Source organism: Dermacentor albipictus, chromosome 2 (assembly GCF_038994185.2).
Source record: "Dermacentor albipictus isolate Rhodes 1998 colony chromosome 2, USDA_Dalb.pri_finalv2, whole genome shotgun sequence".
Taxonomy (NCBI): domain Eukaryota; kingdom Metazoa; phylum Arthropoda; class Arachnida; order Ixodida; family Ixodidae; genus Dermacentor; species Dermacentor albipictus.
Genome location: NC_091822.1, coordinates 26,023,251 through 26,042,421, shown reverse-complemented (window position 1 = coordinate 26,042,421; position 19,171 = coordinate 26,023,251). Strand labels below are relative to the sequence as shown.

Sequence of the window (19,171 nt, the reverse complement as noted above, 5' to 3'; positions counted from 1 at the left end):
ACTGACAGGAGCGTATACCGAATCTATGGTGCTTGCGATGCAGTCTTTACGAGCATGTGTCATGGCATGAACGAATATTTTTCTCAAGGAAAAGCTGCTATTCGAATGGTGTAAGCTTCAGTACCACGTGCAAAACGTCCATGTAACGTGCATGAAGGACGTGGTAAATAGTTCTAGGTGCTCAAAATGAACGAGGAGTCTACCATTACGACGTGCCTCATAACCAGGCTATGGTTTTGCCAGCACCCCATAATTTTTATTGTTTTTACTTAGGTTCTATTTTAAATTGAATAGCTTTCTTTGGTATGTACTAATAATGGCCCGACGAGTCGTACAATTAGTCGCACCTGTGGACTATTGCGCTGCAAGTCGCGCGGCATATTTTTGCATTTTGTGGCCTTTGTGTCATTCTCAGAAAGCACGTTTATGTTGCACGTATTGTACAAAGGAAGGTGTATGTGGAATTTCGCAGGATGGTATACAACTTTTTTCATTGACGCCGTTGCTCTGAATAAAATATTTATTAAACTGAAATAATAACTAATAATAAAAGATTTAAGTGGGCGAAATAAAAAGAAAACAGGTCGCACTTGCTCCAACGACGCCAAGCAACAGTAGCTTAGTTGTGTCCAGCTACGCGGCCCTTGCACATTTCTAACCCTTGGCTGACGTTACGTAGGACACATGGTATAGCGAGAAATGATCTTCACTTCTTCACTTCACTTTATTTCCTTAAAGACCCTCATGTGAGGGTATTACATAAGGGGTGGGACACATATAGGTTAACAAAGTAAACAGAAAAATGTTGAACGAGTTATACAAACAAAAATGATTATTGTGATGCAAGCGCACGCGTAATTTGGTTAAGGAACATAGATGGGCATGTGATGGCAGCAAGTTCTTGGGGAAGGTCGTTCCAGTCGCAAGCAGTCCGGGGGAAGAATGACGAAGCAAAAGTTGATGTGTGTGCTCGTGGTCGAGACACCTGCTGCTGATGTCCGGTGCGAAGAGAGAAACGTGGTGGGGGAGGGCAGATGTAGGGTTCCTGTGATAGCTCGGAATAAAAGAATTTATGAAATAAGCTCAAACTAGAAATGTGGCGACGAAGTGCAAGAGTAGGTAGGTTGGACTGCGATTTCAGAGATGATATGCTGATATCAAAAGAGTACGAGGAATGAATGAATCTAGTTGCCCTGTTTTGAACTGATTCAAGTGAATTAGCAAGGTATACTTGTTTCGGGGACCAGATGGGCGATGCGTATTCTAATTTTGATCGAACTAATGATTTGTATGCGAGTTGCTTAACATGCAGGGGGGCAGAGTGGAGATGACGCTTTAGGAAGCCAAGCGTTTTGTTAGCAGATGAAATAATATTCGCGATATGGCTATTCCACGTAAGATCATGGCTAAGATGAAAACCGAGATATTTATATGATTGGACAGGGTCGATAGGAACGTTAGAGATAGTGTAGGGAAACAGGAGAGGATTACTGTGACGGTGGAAAGATATATATTTGCATTTGTTTATATTAAGTGTCATTAGCCAGTCGTTGCATCAGTTTTCTACCAGATTTAGGTTATTTTGTAGGGATTGTTGGTTAAAGGTGTCAGTAACTGTTTTGTAAATAACGCAATCGTCGGCAAACATCCGAATATGGCAATCTAATTTCTGAGGTAGGTCGTTAATATAAATTAAAAATCTGGGCCATCGTGCCCGCTAAACTTCACTATTAAAACGCCAGCACATTGGCAGCATGTTACCTTTACTAGCCAAAGTATTTAAAAAAAAAGAAACAGCTCCATTTCTCTTCGGGAACACGGGTGATGCGCAAAGGTATGGGCGCTACCGCACATGAAGCTATCGGCACGCGGTGCCCCTAGATGTCTGGACTGTAAGCATGGCAGTGACCCCGCAGGGGAAGACGGCCCCTTTCCTCCCCGCTTTCCTCCCTTGGGCGCGCGAGATGGAGCCGCCATCGTCGGCTCACCATCGCACGCTTTCACTCGCACGTACCGCATACGGCGCGCGGGGGCTGTCAAGAGACGAATTCGGTACATCTGCACTGCACACAGAACCATCCGGCGCTCGCTTCCTGCGAAGCTGCAAACTTCACCGATTACACTGGCGGGCCGCTTGCGCTTGCGAATAACAACAAACAATAGGACTAGACGCTCGTTACACTATTTCACAAAAGCCCGAAACGACATGAATTTATCAGTTTCATGTAAGACAGAGAAGCGAGAACCAAGGAACCCAACCTTGATCCCCGAATAAGCAATAATATAAAGGGCTCCAAATGGCACCATACTCGTGACATCCGATCACATGTAATAAACCCCGGTGAGATCATGAATATGCTGCTGTGGCGAGCACGCGTATCAAGGGCGACATGCCCAATCCGCATCGACCCTGAAAATCGTCCAAGTCTATGTCGTAGACCATGAGCGGCGCCATGCCCATGCCGTCCATGTACGCCTTCCTTATTCGGCTCCGCAGAGCAGCCGGGTCCGAGAATGTGGCCACCTGGTGGACGCACCCGTGCGTGCAAGGAAGAAATTAGCAAAAGTCATCAGTGTGAATGGCATGCGTATGTTCAGTGTAGCTCATCTGCAATACTATGTAAGAAATTACACGTGAAATTCACTAGGATTCCGGCTTTGCTTTTTGGTAAAACACCTTAAAAAGTTTAGAGCCTAACACACGAGTATGGAGAAAAAGAAACCAGAGAAGCGCCGATCTTGAGCTGTTGCGATAAATAAAAGTAGGGCTCATGTAGAGTATATAAACTTAAGACTACCTCATGTCGTCATAAATACCTTGGTTAGAGGAATTAGCACTGGTACCGATACACACACGAGAAAATGTACAACTCATTCATATGCTGTCTTACTTTGGAATCTCTTACATAATATTGAAAGTTACAGTAAGGACAGGGCAGACGAAGGGTCACTTAAATTCTAAAACACAACTTTGGAAACATTGCTAATATATGGGTTAATTATTGGGGGATTATTTGAGCAGCGACACCACATAGATTATTGCAGATAGGGGCCAAGTATCAGGTCCCCACTTGAGAAATGGTCGCTTATTCAGTCATTTAGTAAAAATGTATCCCTTTCATGTGTCCTATGCGGAATCCGCACTACAGCTCATTCATTCATTCATTCATTCATTCATTCATTCATTCATTCATTCATTCATTCATTCATTCATTCATTCATTCATTGGTTCATTCATTCATTTACTAATGTATTTCTTAATAGGTTGATAGCCCTAAGTGGATCATACACCCGATGGCCTTGAAAAAAAGAGTACGTCGTTTAATTCATTGGTACAAAAATGTCACCATCAGCCACGACTCATAACCCCCTAAGCAAGCAAAAAATACCATGGCCCATCCCTCTAGCGATGCAGAGGCTACAAACACTCAGCAAATTGAAGTGTACACTGCATACATTCATTGGAATGGCGCATATAAAGTGCAGAATTGCGGCCTCTAGTTGAGTGGCACAAAAAAGACCACTTTGCGTTCAATGGCTCATACCCCCGTAAGACTCGGCGACAAGCGCTCAGCAAATCGATGCGAACAGTACATGCGATCATCGAAATCACCCATTCAACGCAATTAAGAATATGTTTCAATCGTCTGCTGAGAGGATGCAAAGTAAAGTCGAAGAGCAACGTCGTTAGCGCAGCTCTCACTCTGCTATACGAGCGCGTGAAGCCGCGTCTAAGCGTCTAAAACGAGCCGACAAAGCCTAACAGTGAAAGCAGCAACAAGACGATGCGATACGGCGCATTACCGAGTGTGCAGCAGTCTTTCGCCATTAGAGCGGACGACCCATTTCATTTTTTTTCATGGCTGTGGGGGTACGAACCACTCAAGGCTTTCGCCTTAAAAATATGTGTGTTGTCTTACACGTATAGATGACGCCATTGACTGTTTACATTTTCCCTCGTACTTCTCGTCTGTCAACCGGCGATCAGGCTACTGGCAGCCACCGTAGCGCCCGGCAGACAAGGATAAGACTGCCTTCATAATGCCAGTTGGAGTCTTCATGTTTACCGTAATGCCTTTCTCTTTGTGTAATGTTCCAGCGACCATCGACAGATTCAGGGACCCGATCCTGCAAGGACTCGAGTGATACCACTGCTTAAAGGCTGCAATAGGAAAGTTATTAACAACTAACGCGTGCAATCTCGATTTTGCCTGTATTATCTAAAGGAATTGAAAAAATTATGTATATTAGAATCTCCTCGTATCTTACTGGCCACAAATCACTGCATGAGTTCTAACACGGTTTCAAGAAATGCAGGTCTACTCAAACAGCACTTTTGGCTTCGAATGAAATAATTGTACGGGCCTTCAGTAGCGGACTGTCTGTTTTAGGTATATATAGTATTACGATATTATCGAGTGATGCTCAAGAGACGGGCCGCCGTGACAACGACGATGAAGTTGTTTGCTGCCCTTAGCCCGAGCGAGGGTTGGCCTGGCTGTCTGGCTTCAGTGTATAGACTGTAAAGAGCCTCTTTCGTCTGTGTCTTTTCACACGTAACATTCTGGTGGAGGTTAGCGATCCCCGTCCTCGCCATGGATATGGGTCGGCATATATGGGTCGGATAGTGGTCGGCACATCGAGCTTCTCACCATGCCTCCTGGGGATGAGCCCGCCTCTGCAACGGCTTCGGCTTGTCCGACTGCTCCACTCATCACGAACGCCCCACATCGCGATCCTGATATGTTCTGTGGCATGGAGAGACAGGACGTTGACGAATGCATCAAGCTGCATGCACATTCCAGTGCTAATAACAGGTGGGACCCAACGATTATGCTCGCCAATGTCATTTTTTATCCCGCGGCACCCCACGCACGTGTGGCACCAAACGCATGAAGACGAGAAAACCAGTTGGGACTGTTTCAAAGAAAAGGTACGGGAACTGTCCGGCGACCCCTTTCGGCGCAAAGTTGCCACGAGAAAGGCTCTTGCGTCTCGTGTTCAGTAATCTACAGAGCCGTACGTTTCATACATCCTCGAAGTTTTGGCTGTATGCCGCAAAGCTGACGATGACATGTCCCAAGCCAATAAAGTGGCACATGTGCTAAAAGGCGTCGCCGACGACGCGTTCAATTTGCTTGTTTTCAGCAGCGTCTCGACTATCGACGCAATGATAAAAGAATGCCGTCACCTTGAACAAGCTAAGAGCCGCCGTATCACACACCACATCTCGCGGCTACCCAACACTGCTGCTACATAGACATGTGAGGGTCGACCGTGTCAGACCACCACCTATGACGACGTCACCCGTATTGTTGGCCGCGAACTCGAAGCCGCCTCTTCGCCAGCTTTCTCCGCGACGCCTCTCCATCCGCCAGCAACCACTATTGCGACGATTCAGGCCGTCGTCAGACAAAAATTTGAGAACATGTGTCTGAACTCTATGTGTTCCACGTCTCAGTCCAGCGCTTCCCGGTTCTCTAGCAGCCCTCCTCGTCCCCGACAGTCCTTTTCTGCCGTATCTCGCCGCTGCCCGTCCGAATGGCGTACCCCGGATGACAGACCCATCTACTTCCACTGCTGTCGCATCGGCCACGTCGCTCGGCGCGGCCGCAACCGATGGCCACCACATCCTCGGACATACGCCGCCGCTTATTCCCGCACCTTTCGACCTTCTGTTCCCTATACCACCCGCGATGAATGTACTGCCGTTTATGCTCCTGCTCCGAACTTATGCTACAGCCGTTCGCTCTCACCTCGACGCCATCAGTCTCGTTCACCACAACCCTGTCGCTTCTCTTCGCCGCCTATCGCCTCCTGGACCCAGCTGGAAAACTAGGCACTGCAGCTTCTGGAGGTGAAGCGGCGTTGCCGACCGTGCCCTCAAATCCTCTGCTCACGTTACCTACTACCCAACACGTTCTTGACGTTGACGGCTATCCTGTCACGGCACTCATCGGTACAGGAGCACACCTTTCTATTGTGAGTGCTGCTTTCCGACTACGACTGAACAAGCTCCTCACCCCAGCTTCTCCACGCGTCTTCCGCGTTGTGAATGGCGGTACTGTGCCTATCATCGGCATATGTACGGCTCGTGTCAGCATCGCCGGCCACCACACTCCTGTCCTCTTCACCGTAATTGCTGATTGCCCCCACGACCTCGTTCTCGGCCTCGATTTTCTCTCCGCGCATTCTTCTCCTATTGACTGCTCTTCCAGTACCCTTCGCCTTGAGTTGCCGATTCTCGCAGAACGTTTTGACGCACCCCACTGCCGCTTACGCTCCTCCGGCTTTCTTCGCCTGCCGCCAAAGTCTATAGCCTATATTGATCTGTTGTCTTTCCCACCAGTTCCTAATGGCGAGTACCTCGTCACTCCTCTGCCCGACATTTCACTGCAGTATGACGTTACCGTGCCTCACACTATACTTACTACTGTTGCGAACCGCATTCGCGTACCTGTCTAACTTTGGATTGGCAAAGCAAATTCTAGCGCTAGGTATTTGCCTTGCCACCGTTGATTGTCTCGGCGACCGTCACGTGGCAGCGTTATCGCCCGATGGTTCTCTCAAGCTTAGCAGGCCCCTCGCGCCAGCTTCAGGCGCCAATCCCAAAATTCAGAAACTGGTTGCGACGGACCTGTCCTCTGCACAGGCTGAAGACCACTGCCAAGTATTATCGTCCTACCGAGATATTTTCGACTTTGGCGGTCTCCGTTTAGCCAGACGCTCGCAGTCAAGCATCGGATTCTTACTGGCGATGCTGCGCCTATTCACCGACAACCATATCGAGTTTCTGCGTCGGAACGCCGAGTAAGCAAATCAAAATGAAGCGAAAAATATGCTAAATAACAACATCATTGAGCCTTCTGCGAGTCCCTGGGCGTCACCTGTGGTGTTGATTAAGCAGAAGCACGGCACGTGGCGCTTCTCCGTAGACTACCGTCATCTGAACGACATCACTAAAAAGGAAGTCTACCCGCTCTCACGTATAGACGACGCCCTCGACTGCTTGCACGGTTCCAGCTATATCTCTTCTATTTATCTTCGTTCTTGATACTGGGAGATTGCTGTTGGTGATATGCACAGAGAAAAAAGCGCGTTAATCCGCCTGATGGCCTATACCAATTTAAAGTAATGCCGTTTGGATTATGCAACGCCCCTGCCACCTTTTAGCGTATGATGGACGCCTTGCTTCAAGGTTTTGAATGGTCAGCATGCCTTTGCTACCTCGACGAGGTCATCGTCTTCTCGCCAACGTTCGACGCCCACCTTGAGCGTCCAACAACTATCCCTGATATATTTCTAAAGGAGAAGCTGCAACTTAACTCATCCAAATGTCATTTCGGCGACCCCCAAATTACTCTTCCGGGCTATCTCGTTGACGCTTCCGGAGTACAGCCTGATCCCCACAAAACTCGCGCTGTCCGAGAGTTTGCGGTTCCGAAGACAGCCACAGATGTTCGAAATGTTGTAGGGCTGTGTTCATACTTGCGATGTTTTTTCCCGAATTTTCGGCAATTGCTAGACGCCTCACTAATCTTTTGATGAAAGGCGTATAATTTTTGTGGGGCACTGCAGAAGCCGCCGCCTCTTCTCGTCACTCTCATAACATCATCATGAATTCTTGCACACTTCGACTCTCATGCCCCTACAGAATTGCGTACAGATTCCAGCGGTCATAGCGTAAGTGCGGTCTTAGCCCAGCGTCAGCGTGGCCAGGATTGCGTTATTGCTTATGTGAGCCGCCTCCTAGCACCATCGGAGCGCAACTATTCCATTACGGAACGAGACTGCCTTGCTGTTGTCTGGGCAGTTGCAAAGTTCTGTCCTTACCTTTGCGGTCGCCCTTTTACCGTAGTCGCTGACCATCATGCTCTCTGCTGGCTCTCATCACTAAAAGACCCTTCATGCCGGCTTGGTCGATGGGCTTTCATGCTACAAGAATTTTCCTATTCCGTGGTGTATAAGTCTGGCTGCCTGCACCAAGACGCTTACAGCTTGTCGCTTTTCTCTGATGACAAATCTGACTCCTCCAAAATTGCCAGTGCTTCTTGCGTATTCTCAGTATCACAGCTGCTTCATCTCGCCTACGAGCACCATCGTGACGCCTACATCAGAGCTCTCATCGACTGTTTTGAACACTCTCCGGCCGATGCTGCTCGACGCTTCTTCATACTTCGCGACGGTATCCTGTACCGCCTCTACCTTCATCTGGACGGCTCTGAGTTTCTACTTGTCATACCTAAACTCCTCCGCTCCACCGTTCTAGAAGAGCTTCATGACGCACCAACGACAGGACACCTCGGCGTGTCTCGAACCTATGACCGTGTACGTCGCCGTTTTTCTGGCTGGGCCTTGCCCGTTACGTACGACGTTACGTCGCCGTTTGTGAACTTTGGCAACGACGCAAGAAGCCTTTCCAGCTTCCTGTTGGTTAACTGCAGCCGCTCGACATCCCTGCTGAGCCCTTCCATCGTGTCGCCTTGGACCTTCTCGGCCCCTTTCCGGAATCTACATCAGGAAACAAGTGGGTTGCAGTCGGGGCGGACTACTGACACGCCATGTCGTAACCCGCGCTTTTCCGGCCAGTTGCGCAACTGACGTTGCGGACTTCCTCGTGCATGATATAATTTTGGTGCGTCGTGCTCCACGTCAATTGCTCACAGACCATGGCCGTACGTTTTTGGCCAAAGTCATTTACGACATCATGCGCGCCTGCTCCATACAGAAAATATTAATCACTTCCTACCACACCCACACGAACGGCCTCACTGGGCGTTTGAACCGCACCCTTACAGACATGTTATCTAAGTACGTTTCCGAAGACCACCATGACTGGGACCTCGCTCTACCTTACATTAGAATAGAATACAATTTATTGATACGAAAGAAGAGAGGTCGACCTGAGCTAGTGCGCTCTAGTCTGCTACTCTGCACTGGGGAAGAGGGAAGGGGAGTGAAATAACCGGGATGATTATGTACATGAGACAATTGTCTTGCTAGAGCCGCTCGTCGAGCTTGGTGCCCTGCAGAAACTTCAACAATACTTTCGTCGCACGCATTGAAAGTGCAGTATCAGGCCATGGGCCGTGGATAGCTTCCTCCGACAGTGGTTGCCTACCAACGCTGGCTAGGAAACATTCTAACGTCCTTCACTCCAGCTTATGTGCTGGGCAGTCACACAGTATGTGTTACAGTGTTTCCGGCATCTGGCAGTGTTCACAATCAGGGCTGTTCGATTAGCCGACGAGGTGCGCGTATCGACTGGTGAAAGCCATACCGAGCCGAATCCTGTGTAGCAATGATGTTTTGCTCCGTGTAAGCTTCAGGGGCATACAGAATTTACCGCCTGGGTCAATCATACGTAGACGTCTGTGACTGTTGGCTCTCTGGGCTCTGTAAGCCTTTGTAAGGTCCTGCATGAGGGCACCTTACATTAACATTACGTAGAACTCTTCCCGTTTCGCAACTGCTGGATTTTCCCCGTTTTACTTCAGGTATGGCCGAGAACCGACGCTACCACTGGATACTGTGCTTCCGTCCGCCACAGCTTCAACTATGCCCGCAATGCAATCGCCCATGCTGACCATGCTCGCCTACTTGCTCGCGCTCGTCTACAAGTGTCTCAAGGCGAACAGAAGCAACGCTACTACCTCAGTCACCGTGACGTCCATTTTGTGCCCGGCACCCTCGTGTTGCTTTGGTCACCATCGCGTAAAGTTGGCCTTTGTGAAAAACTGCTTTGCCGTTAAACAGGGCCATATCGCGTTCTCCGGCAAGTGACCAACGTCACCTATGAAATCGCTCTAGCCACGGCCACTACGTCCTCCGCTGTGACAGCCAGTGACATTGGCCACGTCCCCCGACTCAAGCCCTACAAGTCTCCACGCGCCTCGGATCTTTAACAGCACCGTGAAGTCGCTTTTGCCACCGGGGGGGGGGGGGGGGTAGTATTACGATATTATCGACCGATGCTCAAGAGACCAGCAGCCGCGAGAACGACGATGAAGGTAGTCGCTGCCCTTATAGCGAGCGAGGGTCGGCCTGGCTCTCTGGCTCCAGTGGCATTGCATGACACTGGCAGCAGTAGCATTGCATGAGCCACATCTTTAAACATTCATCGTTTACGCAGATACCCTGACCGGACACTTTTCACCCACCCCCCTCTGTCTCAAACGGCAATCTTCGAAGTGACAGATCGTAGTTCTGCCCTCCCGGACGAATCATGGCCACGTGGTGAAGCTGCGACTGCGTGGATTCATCGTGGCCTGCTGACATCATCAACAAGACTACCACTGGAGGTCGCTGCCCGGAGCACCTTCCCTTTAATTAAGCACGCACCGACGCCCACCCTTCACTGGCAGCAGTGGCATTGCATGAGCCACATCTTTAAACATTCATCGTTTACGCAGATACCCTGACCGGACACTTTTCACCCACCCCCCTCTGTCTCAAACGGCAATCTTCGAAGTGACAGATCGTAGTTCTGCCCTCCCGGACGAATCATGGCCACGTGGTGAAGCTGCGACTGCGTGGATTCATCGTGGCCTGCTGACATCATCAACAAGACTACCACTGGAGGTCGCTGCCCGGAGCACCTTCCCTTTAATTAAGCACGCACCGACGCCCACCCTTCACTGGCAGCAGTGGCATTGCATGAGCCACATCTTTAAACATTCATCGTTTACGCAGGTATTCATCGCAACTTTTATTTTCTTTTTCTTTCCTTTTCCATACCACTGCCACTGCTGCCACCAACTGTGTTTTCCTCCTGCTAGTGTTGAGTTTGTATTTTATTTTTATACCATGCCAACTAATGCTGAACTCTCAAAAAAAATCGAGGATCTAGAGGCTAAAATTAACAGTTTAGCGAAAGACACCTCTGATAAGGTGTTCGGCAGATTTTTGCTAAAGATGAAAGATTCCGGCATTGATGTTGCGGAGTTAAAGAAGGAAGTTGAATCCCTTCAATCAAGTACTCAACACTTGAATCAACTTGTCGAGGACTTACGTGGCCAAAATACCTCATTGATAAACGAGAATAAAGAATTAAAATCTCAAAACACTTCACTAACTCGCAAGGTAGAAGAACTTGAGCAATATTCACGCCTCAACAACGTTGAGATCAAGGGCGTTCCCTGTAGCCAAGGAGAGGACTGCCTCGCAATCATGGAAATGCTAGGGGAGAAGGCTGGATGTTCCATATCACCTCATGATCTCGACATTGTTCATCGCGTGCCCACACGGTCTACTGACAAAAAAAAACATCATTGCTCGTTTCTGCTCTCGAACTAAAAAATCTGACTTCATCAGTAAAGCTCGTAAGGCCAAGCTTTGTGTCAGTGACCTAGGCTTCTCCAGTATTTCTAACGCACCTATCTTCGTAAATGATCATCTGACCCCATGTAACAAGGCCTTGTTTTCCAAAGCCCTAACACTGAAGAAAGAAAAGAAATGGATGTTTCTGTGGACTGATAACTGTCAAATCAAGGCTAGAAAGACTACTAGCAGCAGAGTTCTGCGCATCCGTGATCATTCCGACTTGACTAGAATAGATTAATACCATAGCAACTAGTGTTCATTGTCTCACCGCTTATCATGGCCTCTTTCCTGGAACCTAATCAAGTTAACTCTTTCATAAGTGGATTTCATTCAGTCATTCATTTCAATGCTCGAAGCCTTCGCAAACACTTTGAGGAGATTGATCATTTCCTTTTTTCATCTTCTAGCTCATTCTCATTAATAGCCTTGACTGAAACTTGGTTGTCAGACGATGACAAAAAACTTCATTGCTTCCCTAACTACAATTCAGAATATTGTAACAGATTAACTAGCAGTCATGGTGGTGCGGCAATATATATCTCTCATGATCTTACTTATCGCAGACGACATGACCTACATTTACCTATCACTATTTGCGAATCTGTCTGGATTGAAATAGTTAATTGTTCTCCCTCTAATGATAACAGAGATTTCATATTTGGATGCATTTATCGTTCGCCTTCATCATCAGTCGACGACTTTTTATAATCTTGATCATACTTTACATACCCTTTCACTAGAAAATAAAAATGTAATTATAATGGGTGATATCAACATTAACCTACTCAATGACACATCACCAACAGTTATTTCTTACACCAGTCTACTAAAAATCTAGGGATATGAATGCTTAATTGATGTTCCTACACGACAGGTTCCTAGTGGCACAGGAACGCTAATTGATCATGTCCTATCTAACTTAATAACTTCACCAGAAGCAAAAGTTCTGGATATGGACATAACAGATCACTACCCATTGCTTCTACGTTTTAAACATAACTCGAGTCCTCGCCCTCTTCCACACTTCAAATACGTTCTGGACAAAGAGAGCTTCATAACTGCCATTACTAATATAGACTGGTCTGAAATAAAAACTGATAATGATCCTCAAAAAGCATTTTCTAAATTTCTTACTGTAATTATATCACTTATTCATAAATTCACTTGTAAAAGGAAATGTAAAAAACCATTGCGTTCTCTCACAACCCATGGATGTCTAAAAAGTTATTAGCAGCTTTGCGTAAACGCGATAACCTGTACAAAAAAAACTAAAAACCAGCCTTTTAATACCAAATTAATTGAACGATATAAAAGGTTACGTAACTCTATAAACAACCAGTTAAAAGTGGCAAAATGATTATATCTTGAACAAAAAATCTTGCAAGCCGGCAATAACAGCAAATTGAAATGGAACATCGTCAACTCCTTTCTAAACAGAAATTCTAAACCAGAACAGCTATCAAAAATTATATACAATAACTCAGAGTATAACTCCCCTAACGAAATAGCTAACGCCTTCAGCTCCTACTTTTTTGATAATGACACACCCTCTCCTTCACAAGTCACTCAACTTAATCGACTCCCTCACACATTTTTTCTTTTTCCCACAACGCCAGAAGAAATATATAACGTTATATGTCACCTAAAACCCACCAGTGCTGGAATAGATGAAGTTCTACCTGCTACCATTAAAATGATTGGCCACCTAATTTCTGATATCATGTCTCATATTACTAATTCGATATTCAAGACTGGTGTGTTTCCTAACGAGCTTAAACGCGGTAAAGTCATTCCAGTTCTAAAAAAAGGTGACAGTACATTAATACATAACTACCGCCCTATATGTATTTTACCCTTTTTCAGCAAAGTTCTGGAGAAAGTAATCGCAATGCGTCTAACCAAATATCTCACTAAATTTAACATTCTCTCCTCATGCCAATTTGGCTTTCGTAATGGATATTCCACAGATTTGGCACTCATACATCTAACTGACCAATTAAAAAAAATAATTGACGATGGTCTATTTGCAGGCTCAGTTTTCATTGATCTAACAAAGGCATTCGACTGCTTAAACCACATTATCCTTTTTACTAAACTTGAGGCTATCGGTGTTCGTGGTCCTGCGCTCTCATTATTAAAAAGTTACTTATCAAATAGGGTTCAAATAGTGTCTGTATCTAACGTCTACTCCAGAGAACAAACCACTAACATTGGCGTCCCTCAAGGATCTATCTTAGGACCACTACTGTTTTTGATTTATATCAATGACCTACCTAACTGTTTGTCCTCTATTAAGTGCATTCTGTACGCTGATGATACTACCATATTTTCCTCTGATAAACACATGTCACTTCTTATTAACAAGCTAAATACTGATCTACAAAATGTTTTAAGTTGGTGTAATGCCAACCTATTATACATTAATGCCACTAAGACTAAATTTGTTGTATTTTCCTCACATCAACAACATTCTGCATTCTCCCCTTCTTTAACTTTCGGCTCACACTCTATCTCTCCCAGTCCATGCTCATCTTTTCTTGGGATTTCTCTTGACTGCAGCTTGAAATATAAAGATCACATTTCTCACATCAAAAAGAAAATAGCATACGGTATTCGCGTTATAATTAAAACTCGTCCCTACTTTACACATAATACATTAATCTCGCTATACTACTCATTCATTCACTCTCATATTAACTACGGCATACTATGCTGGGGTAACACTTATAACACTCACTTGGCATCCCTCCAGGTAATCCAGAACCAATCCATAAGAATAATTACAAGCAGTTCACGCTTTGCTAATGGAAAATCCTTACTACATGAAAACAACATCCTAACCATTTCAGAACTGACCAAATATAATCTAGGAATTTTATTCTACAAATATATGACGAAGGAATTACCATCAATCTGCTTCTCACCTTGTGACCTAATAGCTCATAGTCACACTAGATTTGCACTCAATAATAATTTTCTTCTACCTAAAGTGCGAACTAACTATGGTAAACAGACTGCGGAATTTTCCGCAATATCGCTTTGGAACACATTACCCCCTATCATCAAAAATGCAAAAACTTTATACCAATTTAAAAAAGAACTAAAATCATTCATAATAAATACTTACTGAAACTCTCCTCATTTTTTTTATTCCGTTTTTTTTATATTGTCCTGCTGTTAACAAGTGTTCTTATTACTCATATGCTATAAACATGTTTCGATATTACTCTTAGTTCTCATCTATACTACTGTTGCTTTAAACTTAGTATAACATCATAAGTGTCTTTAGCAGGAGGTCCCGATACAGTCTTTGACTTTGGGACCTCCTTATGTATACTACACACATGCAATTATCTGTGTTTTTACTAATAAATAAATAAATTGTGAAATTGTGAAATTGTAAATAGACTGTAAATAGCCTCATTCATGCAGCTGTGGCGCAGAGGTAGAGCATCCGCTTCGCGTGCAAGAGGACCGTGGTTCGAATCCCGGTGGCACCCAATTTTTCACCGGATTAAGAAACTGATCCGTGTGTTGATATAATTGCATAAACAGGCCTGGAGAGCGGCCTGGTCCCGGTGACCACAACCAGTAACGCACTCCCTCACAGGAGCAGGATTGGCCCCCCTGGTGCAGTACTTGGAAACCACCTCTTATATGTATACAACAATCAGACCCTGGCCCTCAGTCCCCAGCAGGTGCGAGGCAACTGACCACGGCGGCGGTCAGACCTGTGACGCAGCAGAAAGTGCTAAGAATCCCTGGATCGGGACAGGCCGCCATTGGAATCTGAACGTGGCAACGTTTAGTGCTAGGACATTATCTAGTAAGACCCGTCTAGCAGTGCTATTGGAGGAATTAAAACGCAGCAAATGGGATACAAGAGAGCCCAGTGAAGTTAGGAGGACAAATGAAGCGCATACAGTGCTAGAAAGCGGGCACTTCCTGTGCTACCGGGGCTTAGCGCAGGGACGAGAACTAAGAGTTGAATTCCTGAATAATAAGAATATTGCTGGTAACAAAGAGGAATTCTATAGTATTAACGAGAGGGTGGCAGGTCTTGTAGTGAAACTTAATGACAGGTACAAATTGAAGGTCGTGCAGGTCTACACCCCTATATTCAGTCATGATGACCAGGAAGTCCAAAACTTCTATGTAGACGTGGAATCGGCAACGGGTGAGGTGAAAACAAAATACACTATACTAGTGGGCAACTACAATGCCAAGGTGGGCAAGAAGCAGGCTGGAGACAAGTCAGTGGGGGAATATGGCATAGGCCGTAGGAATAGCAGGGCAGAGCTATTAGTAGACTTTTCAGAACAGAAGAATATGCAGATAATGAATAGCTTCTTCCCCAAGTGGGATAGCCGAAAGTGGACGTAGAGGAGCCCGAATGACGAGACTAGAAATGAAATAGACTTTATACTCTGCGCTAACCATGGCATCATACAAGATGTGTATGTGCTCGGCAAGGTGCGCTGCAGTGACCATAGCATGGTAAGAACTAGAATTAGCCTAGACTTAAGGAGGAAACGGAAGAAACTGGTACATAAGAAGCCTATGAATGAGTTAGCGGTAAGAGGGAAAATCGAGGAATTCCAGATCAAGCTACAGAACAGGTATTCCGCTTTAACTCAGGAAGATGACCTTAGTGTTGAAAAAATGAACGATAATCCTATGGGCATCATTAAGGAGTGTGCAATAGAAGTCGGTGGTAACTCCGTTAGACAAGATACCAGTAAAATATCTCAGGGGACAAAATATCTGATCAAGAAACGCCAATATATGAAAGCCTCTAACCCTACAGCTAGCATAGAACTGGCAGAACTTTCGAAGTTAATCAACAAGCGTAAGACAGCTAACATAAGGAAGTATAATATGGATAGTGTTGAACGTGTTCTAAGGAACGGAGGAAGCCTAAAAGCAGTGAAGAAGGTACTGATTGGCGATAATCATATGTATGCGTTAAGAGACAAAGCCGGCAATATCATTGCTAAAATGGATGAGATAGTTCAAGTAGCGGAGGAGTTCTATAGATATTTATACAGTACCAGCGACACCCAGGAGGGTAGTGGAAGAAAGAATAGTCTAGAGGAATTTGAAATCCGACAAGTAACGCCGGAAGAAGTAAAGAAAGCATTGGCAGCTATACAAAGGGGTAAGGCAGCTGGAGAGGATCAGGTAACATCAGATTTGTTGAAGGATGGTGGGCAGATTGATCTAGAAAAACTGGCCACCCTGTATACGCTATGCCTCATGACTTCGAACACACCGGAATCTTAGAAAAACGCTAACATAATCCTAATCCATAAGAAAGGGGACTCCAAAAACTTGAAAAATTTTAGACCGATCACCTTACTGTCCATTGCCTACAAAGTATTTACTAAGGTAATCGCAAATAGAATCAGGAACACCTTAGACTTCCGTCAACCAACGGACAGGCAGTATTCCGTAAAGGCTACTCAACAGCAGACCATATACACACTAATAATCAGGTGATAGAGAAATGTGTGGAATATAACCAACCCTTATATATAGTTTAACATTGATTACGAGAATGCATTTGATTCTGTCGAAACCTCAGCAATCATGGAGACATTACGGTGTCAGGGTGTAGACGAGCCGTACGGAAAAATACTTAAAGATATCTATAGCGGCTCCACAGCCACCTAGTCCTCCATAAAGAAAGCAACAAAATTCCTATGAAGAAAGGCGTCAGGCAGGGATATACGATCTCTCCAATGCTGTTCACAGCATGCTTACAGGAGGTATTCAGAGACTTGGACTGGGAAGAATTGGGGATAAGGGTTAATGGGAAATATCTTAGTAATTTGCGATTCGCCGGTGGTAAGTGCCTTTCTTACTAACTCAGGGGACCAAGTGCAATGCATCTCCCTGACATGGAGAGGCAAAGCAGAAGGTTTGGTCTAAAAATTAATCTGCAGAAAACTAAAGCAATGTTTAACAGCCTCGGAAGAGTACAACAGTTTGCGAAGGGTAGCGAGGCACGTGAAGTGGTAAGGGAATACATCTACTTGGGGCAGGTAGTGACCGCAGATCCGGATCATGAGACGGAAATAACCAGAAGAATAAGAATGGCTTGGGATGCCTCTGGCAGGCATTCTCAGATCATGAACAGCAGGTAGCCATTATCCCTGAAGAGAAAATTGTAAAACAGCTGTGTCTTACCAGTACTCACGTACGGGGCAGAAACCTGGAGGCTTACGCAAAGGGTTCTACTTAAATTGAGGACGACCAACGATCTATGGAAAGAAGAATGATGGGTCTATCGTTAAGGGATAAGAAAAGAGCCGATTGGGTGAGGGAACAAACACAAGATAATGACATCTTTGTGGAAATAAAGAAAGAGAAATAGGCATGTGCAGGACATGTAATGAGGAGGGAAGATAACCGATGGTCATTAAGGGTTACGGACTTGATTCAGATGGAAGGGAAGCGTAGCAAGCGGCGGCAGAAAGTTATGTGGGTGGATGAGATGAAGAGTTTGCCGGGACAACATGGCGACAATTAGTACATGACCGGTGTAGTTGGAGAACTATGGGAGAGGCGGTGGCGGCGGTGGTGGCTGCTGCTGCTTGCTTTGCTTTGCTTTGCTTTTCTATGCTTGCTTTGCTTGCTTTGCTTGCTTGCTCGCTTGCTCGCTTGCTTGCTTGCTGCTGCTGCTGCTGGTTCTTCTTCTTTTTCTTCTTCTTTGGCTCTTCACACACGTAACAATATAGACTTCTCGAAGGCTTTCGACGCGATAAGTCATTCCATTCTCCTTTCTAAGCTTAAACAATATGGAATACGTGGAATAGCAAAGGATCTACTGAAATCGTACCTTGCCGAAAGAACTCAATACATCGATCTAAGCATTAACAGATCATCCTTACAGCCAATACTTCCTGCAGTACCTTAATGCCACTCCTTTTCGCAGTTACAATACATACAATACATACATAACTGACCTTGCAAACCTATGTGCAAATCAAGGTATACACCACACGAGAAACAAAGAATTGTGGTTCATACCAACTCCGCGAGCTAACCATTATAAAGAATCTTTATCCTATACCGTCCTGCATTTATTAAATAAGTTGCATCAATAATCAGTTCAACCATTATGTTACTGAAACAAAGAGATCATACTTTACCTATCGACAATGTCAATATGATCAGTATCAGGCATAATATCTAATATTTATGCGATGTCATAAACTATACCGTAGTTGAATTTATATTATCATTCCAGTTCTGTTAGGGCACATTTTTAATTTTTTGCTGTTTCCTGGCATGTGTTTATGCTTGCATTTTATTTTTATTCCAAAAACAAATATAAGTTCGTTGGTATGTACAATGTGATCAGTTTTATATCACCTGTGTATGCTGTCACACCAAAAACAAAGGGGCATGGACCTCTGTGAAGCCGTACTCACGGTTTTTGGTCCCGCCTGCTCCTCTCTCAAAAGGAAATATAGTTCGATTTGATGTGATTTGATAACCAGTTGCGTCAGCGCATAGTAAATTGTTCAAACGTGCCGTTGTTCAGATTGAAAAACGCCTTGCTGAAATCCTGGTACCACTCAGTACAAGAGAGTTTTAGCTCGTAGATAGCTCAGTTGATGGTTGTCGGCTATCCCGGCTGCCTTATTGTTGTCTTTTCAGAGACACTGCATGGGAAGTTGCAGGAACAGGAAGTAGAGCAAGGCGCGAGGAATCGGCCGCTACACTGAAGGCCTTGGGCAACTGTAGTTAACCATCTATCATCTATTGCTAAGCATCTATCATCTTGTCAATAGACCTGTTCCATTCGTTACAATATATTCTTGGGAGGCACACCATTTTTCTA

The 19,171-nt window shown here is 45.3% G+C and overlaps 1 protein-coding gene across 1 annotated transcript in view; it reads right to left on the bottom strand.

Annotated features, from left to right (window-relative positions):
• Positions 1-705: 705 nt before the first annotated feature.
• Positions 706-19,171, bottom strand: part of LOC135897910 (chitotriosidase-1-like) — a 215,916-nt gene continuing 197,450 nt past the window's right edge. Inside the window, exon 11 of the mRNA XM_065426602.1 lies at positions 706-2,524. Coding sequence (XP_065282674.1) covers positions 2,348-2,524 — 177 coding nt within the window. The 3' untranslated portion in view covers positions 706-2,347. The remainder of the gene's footprint in view (positions 2,525-19,171) is intronic.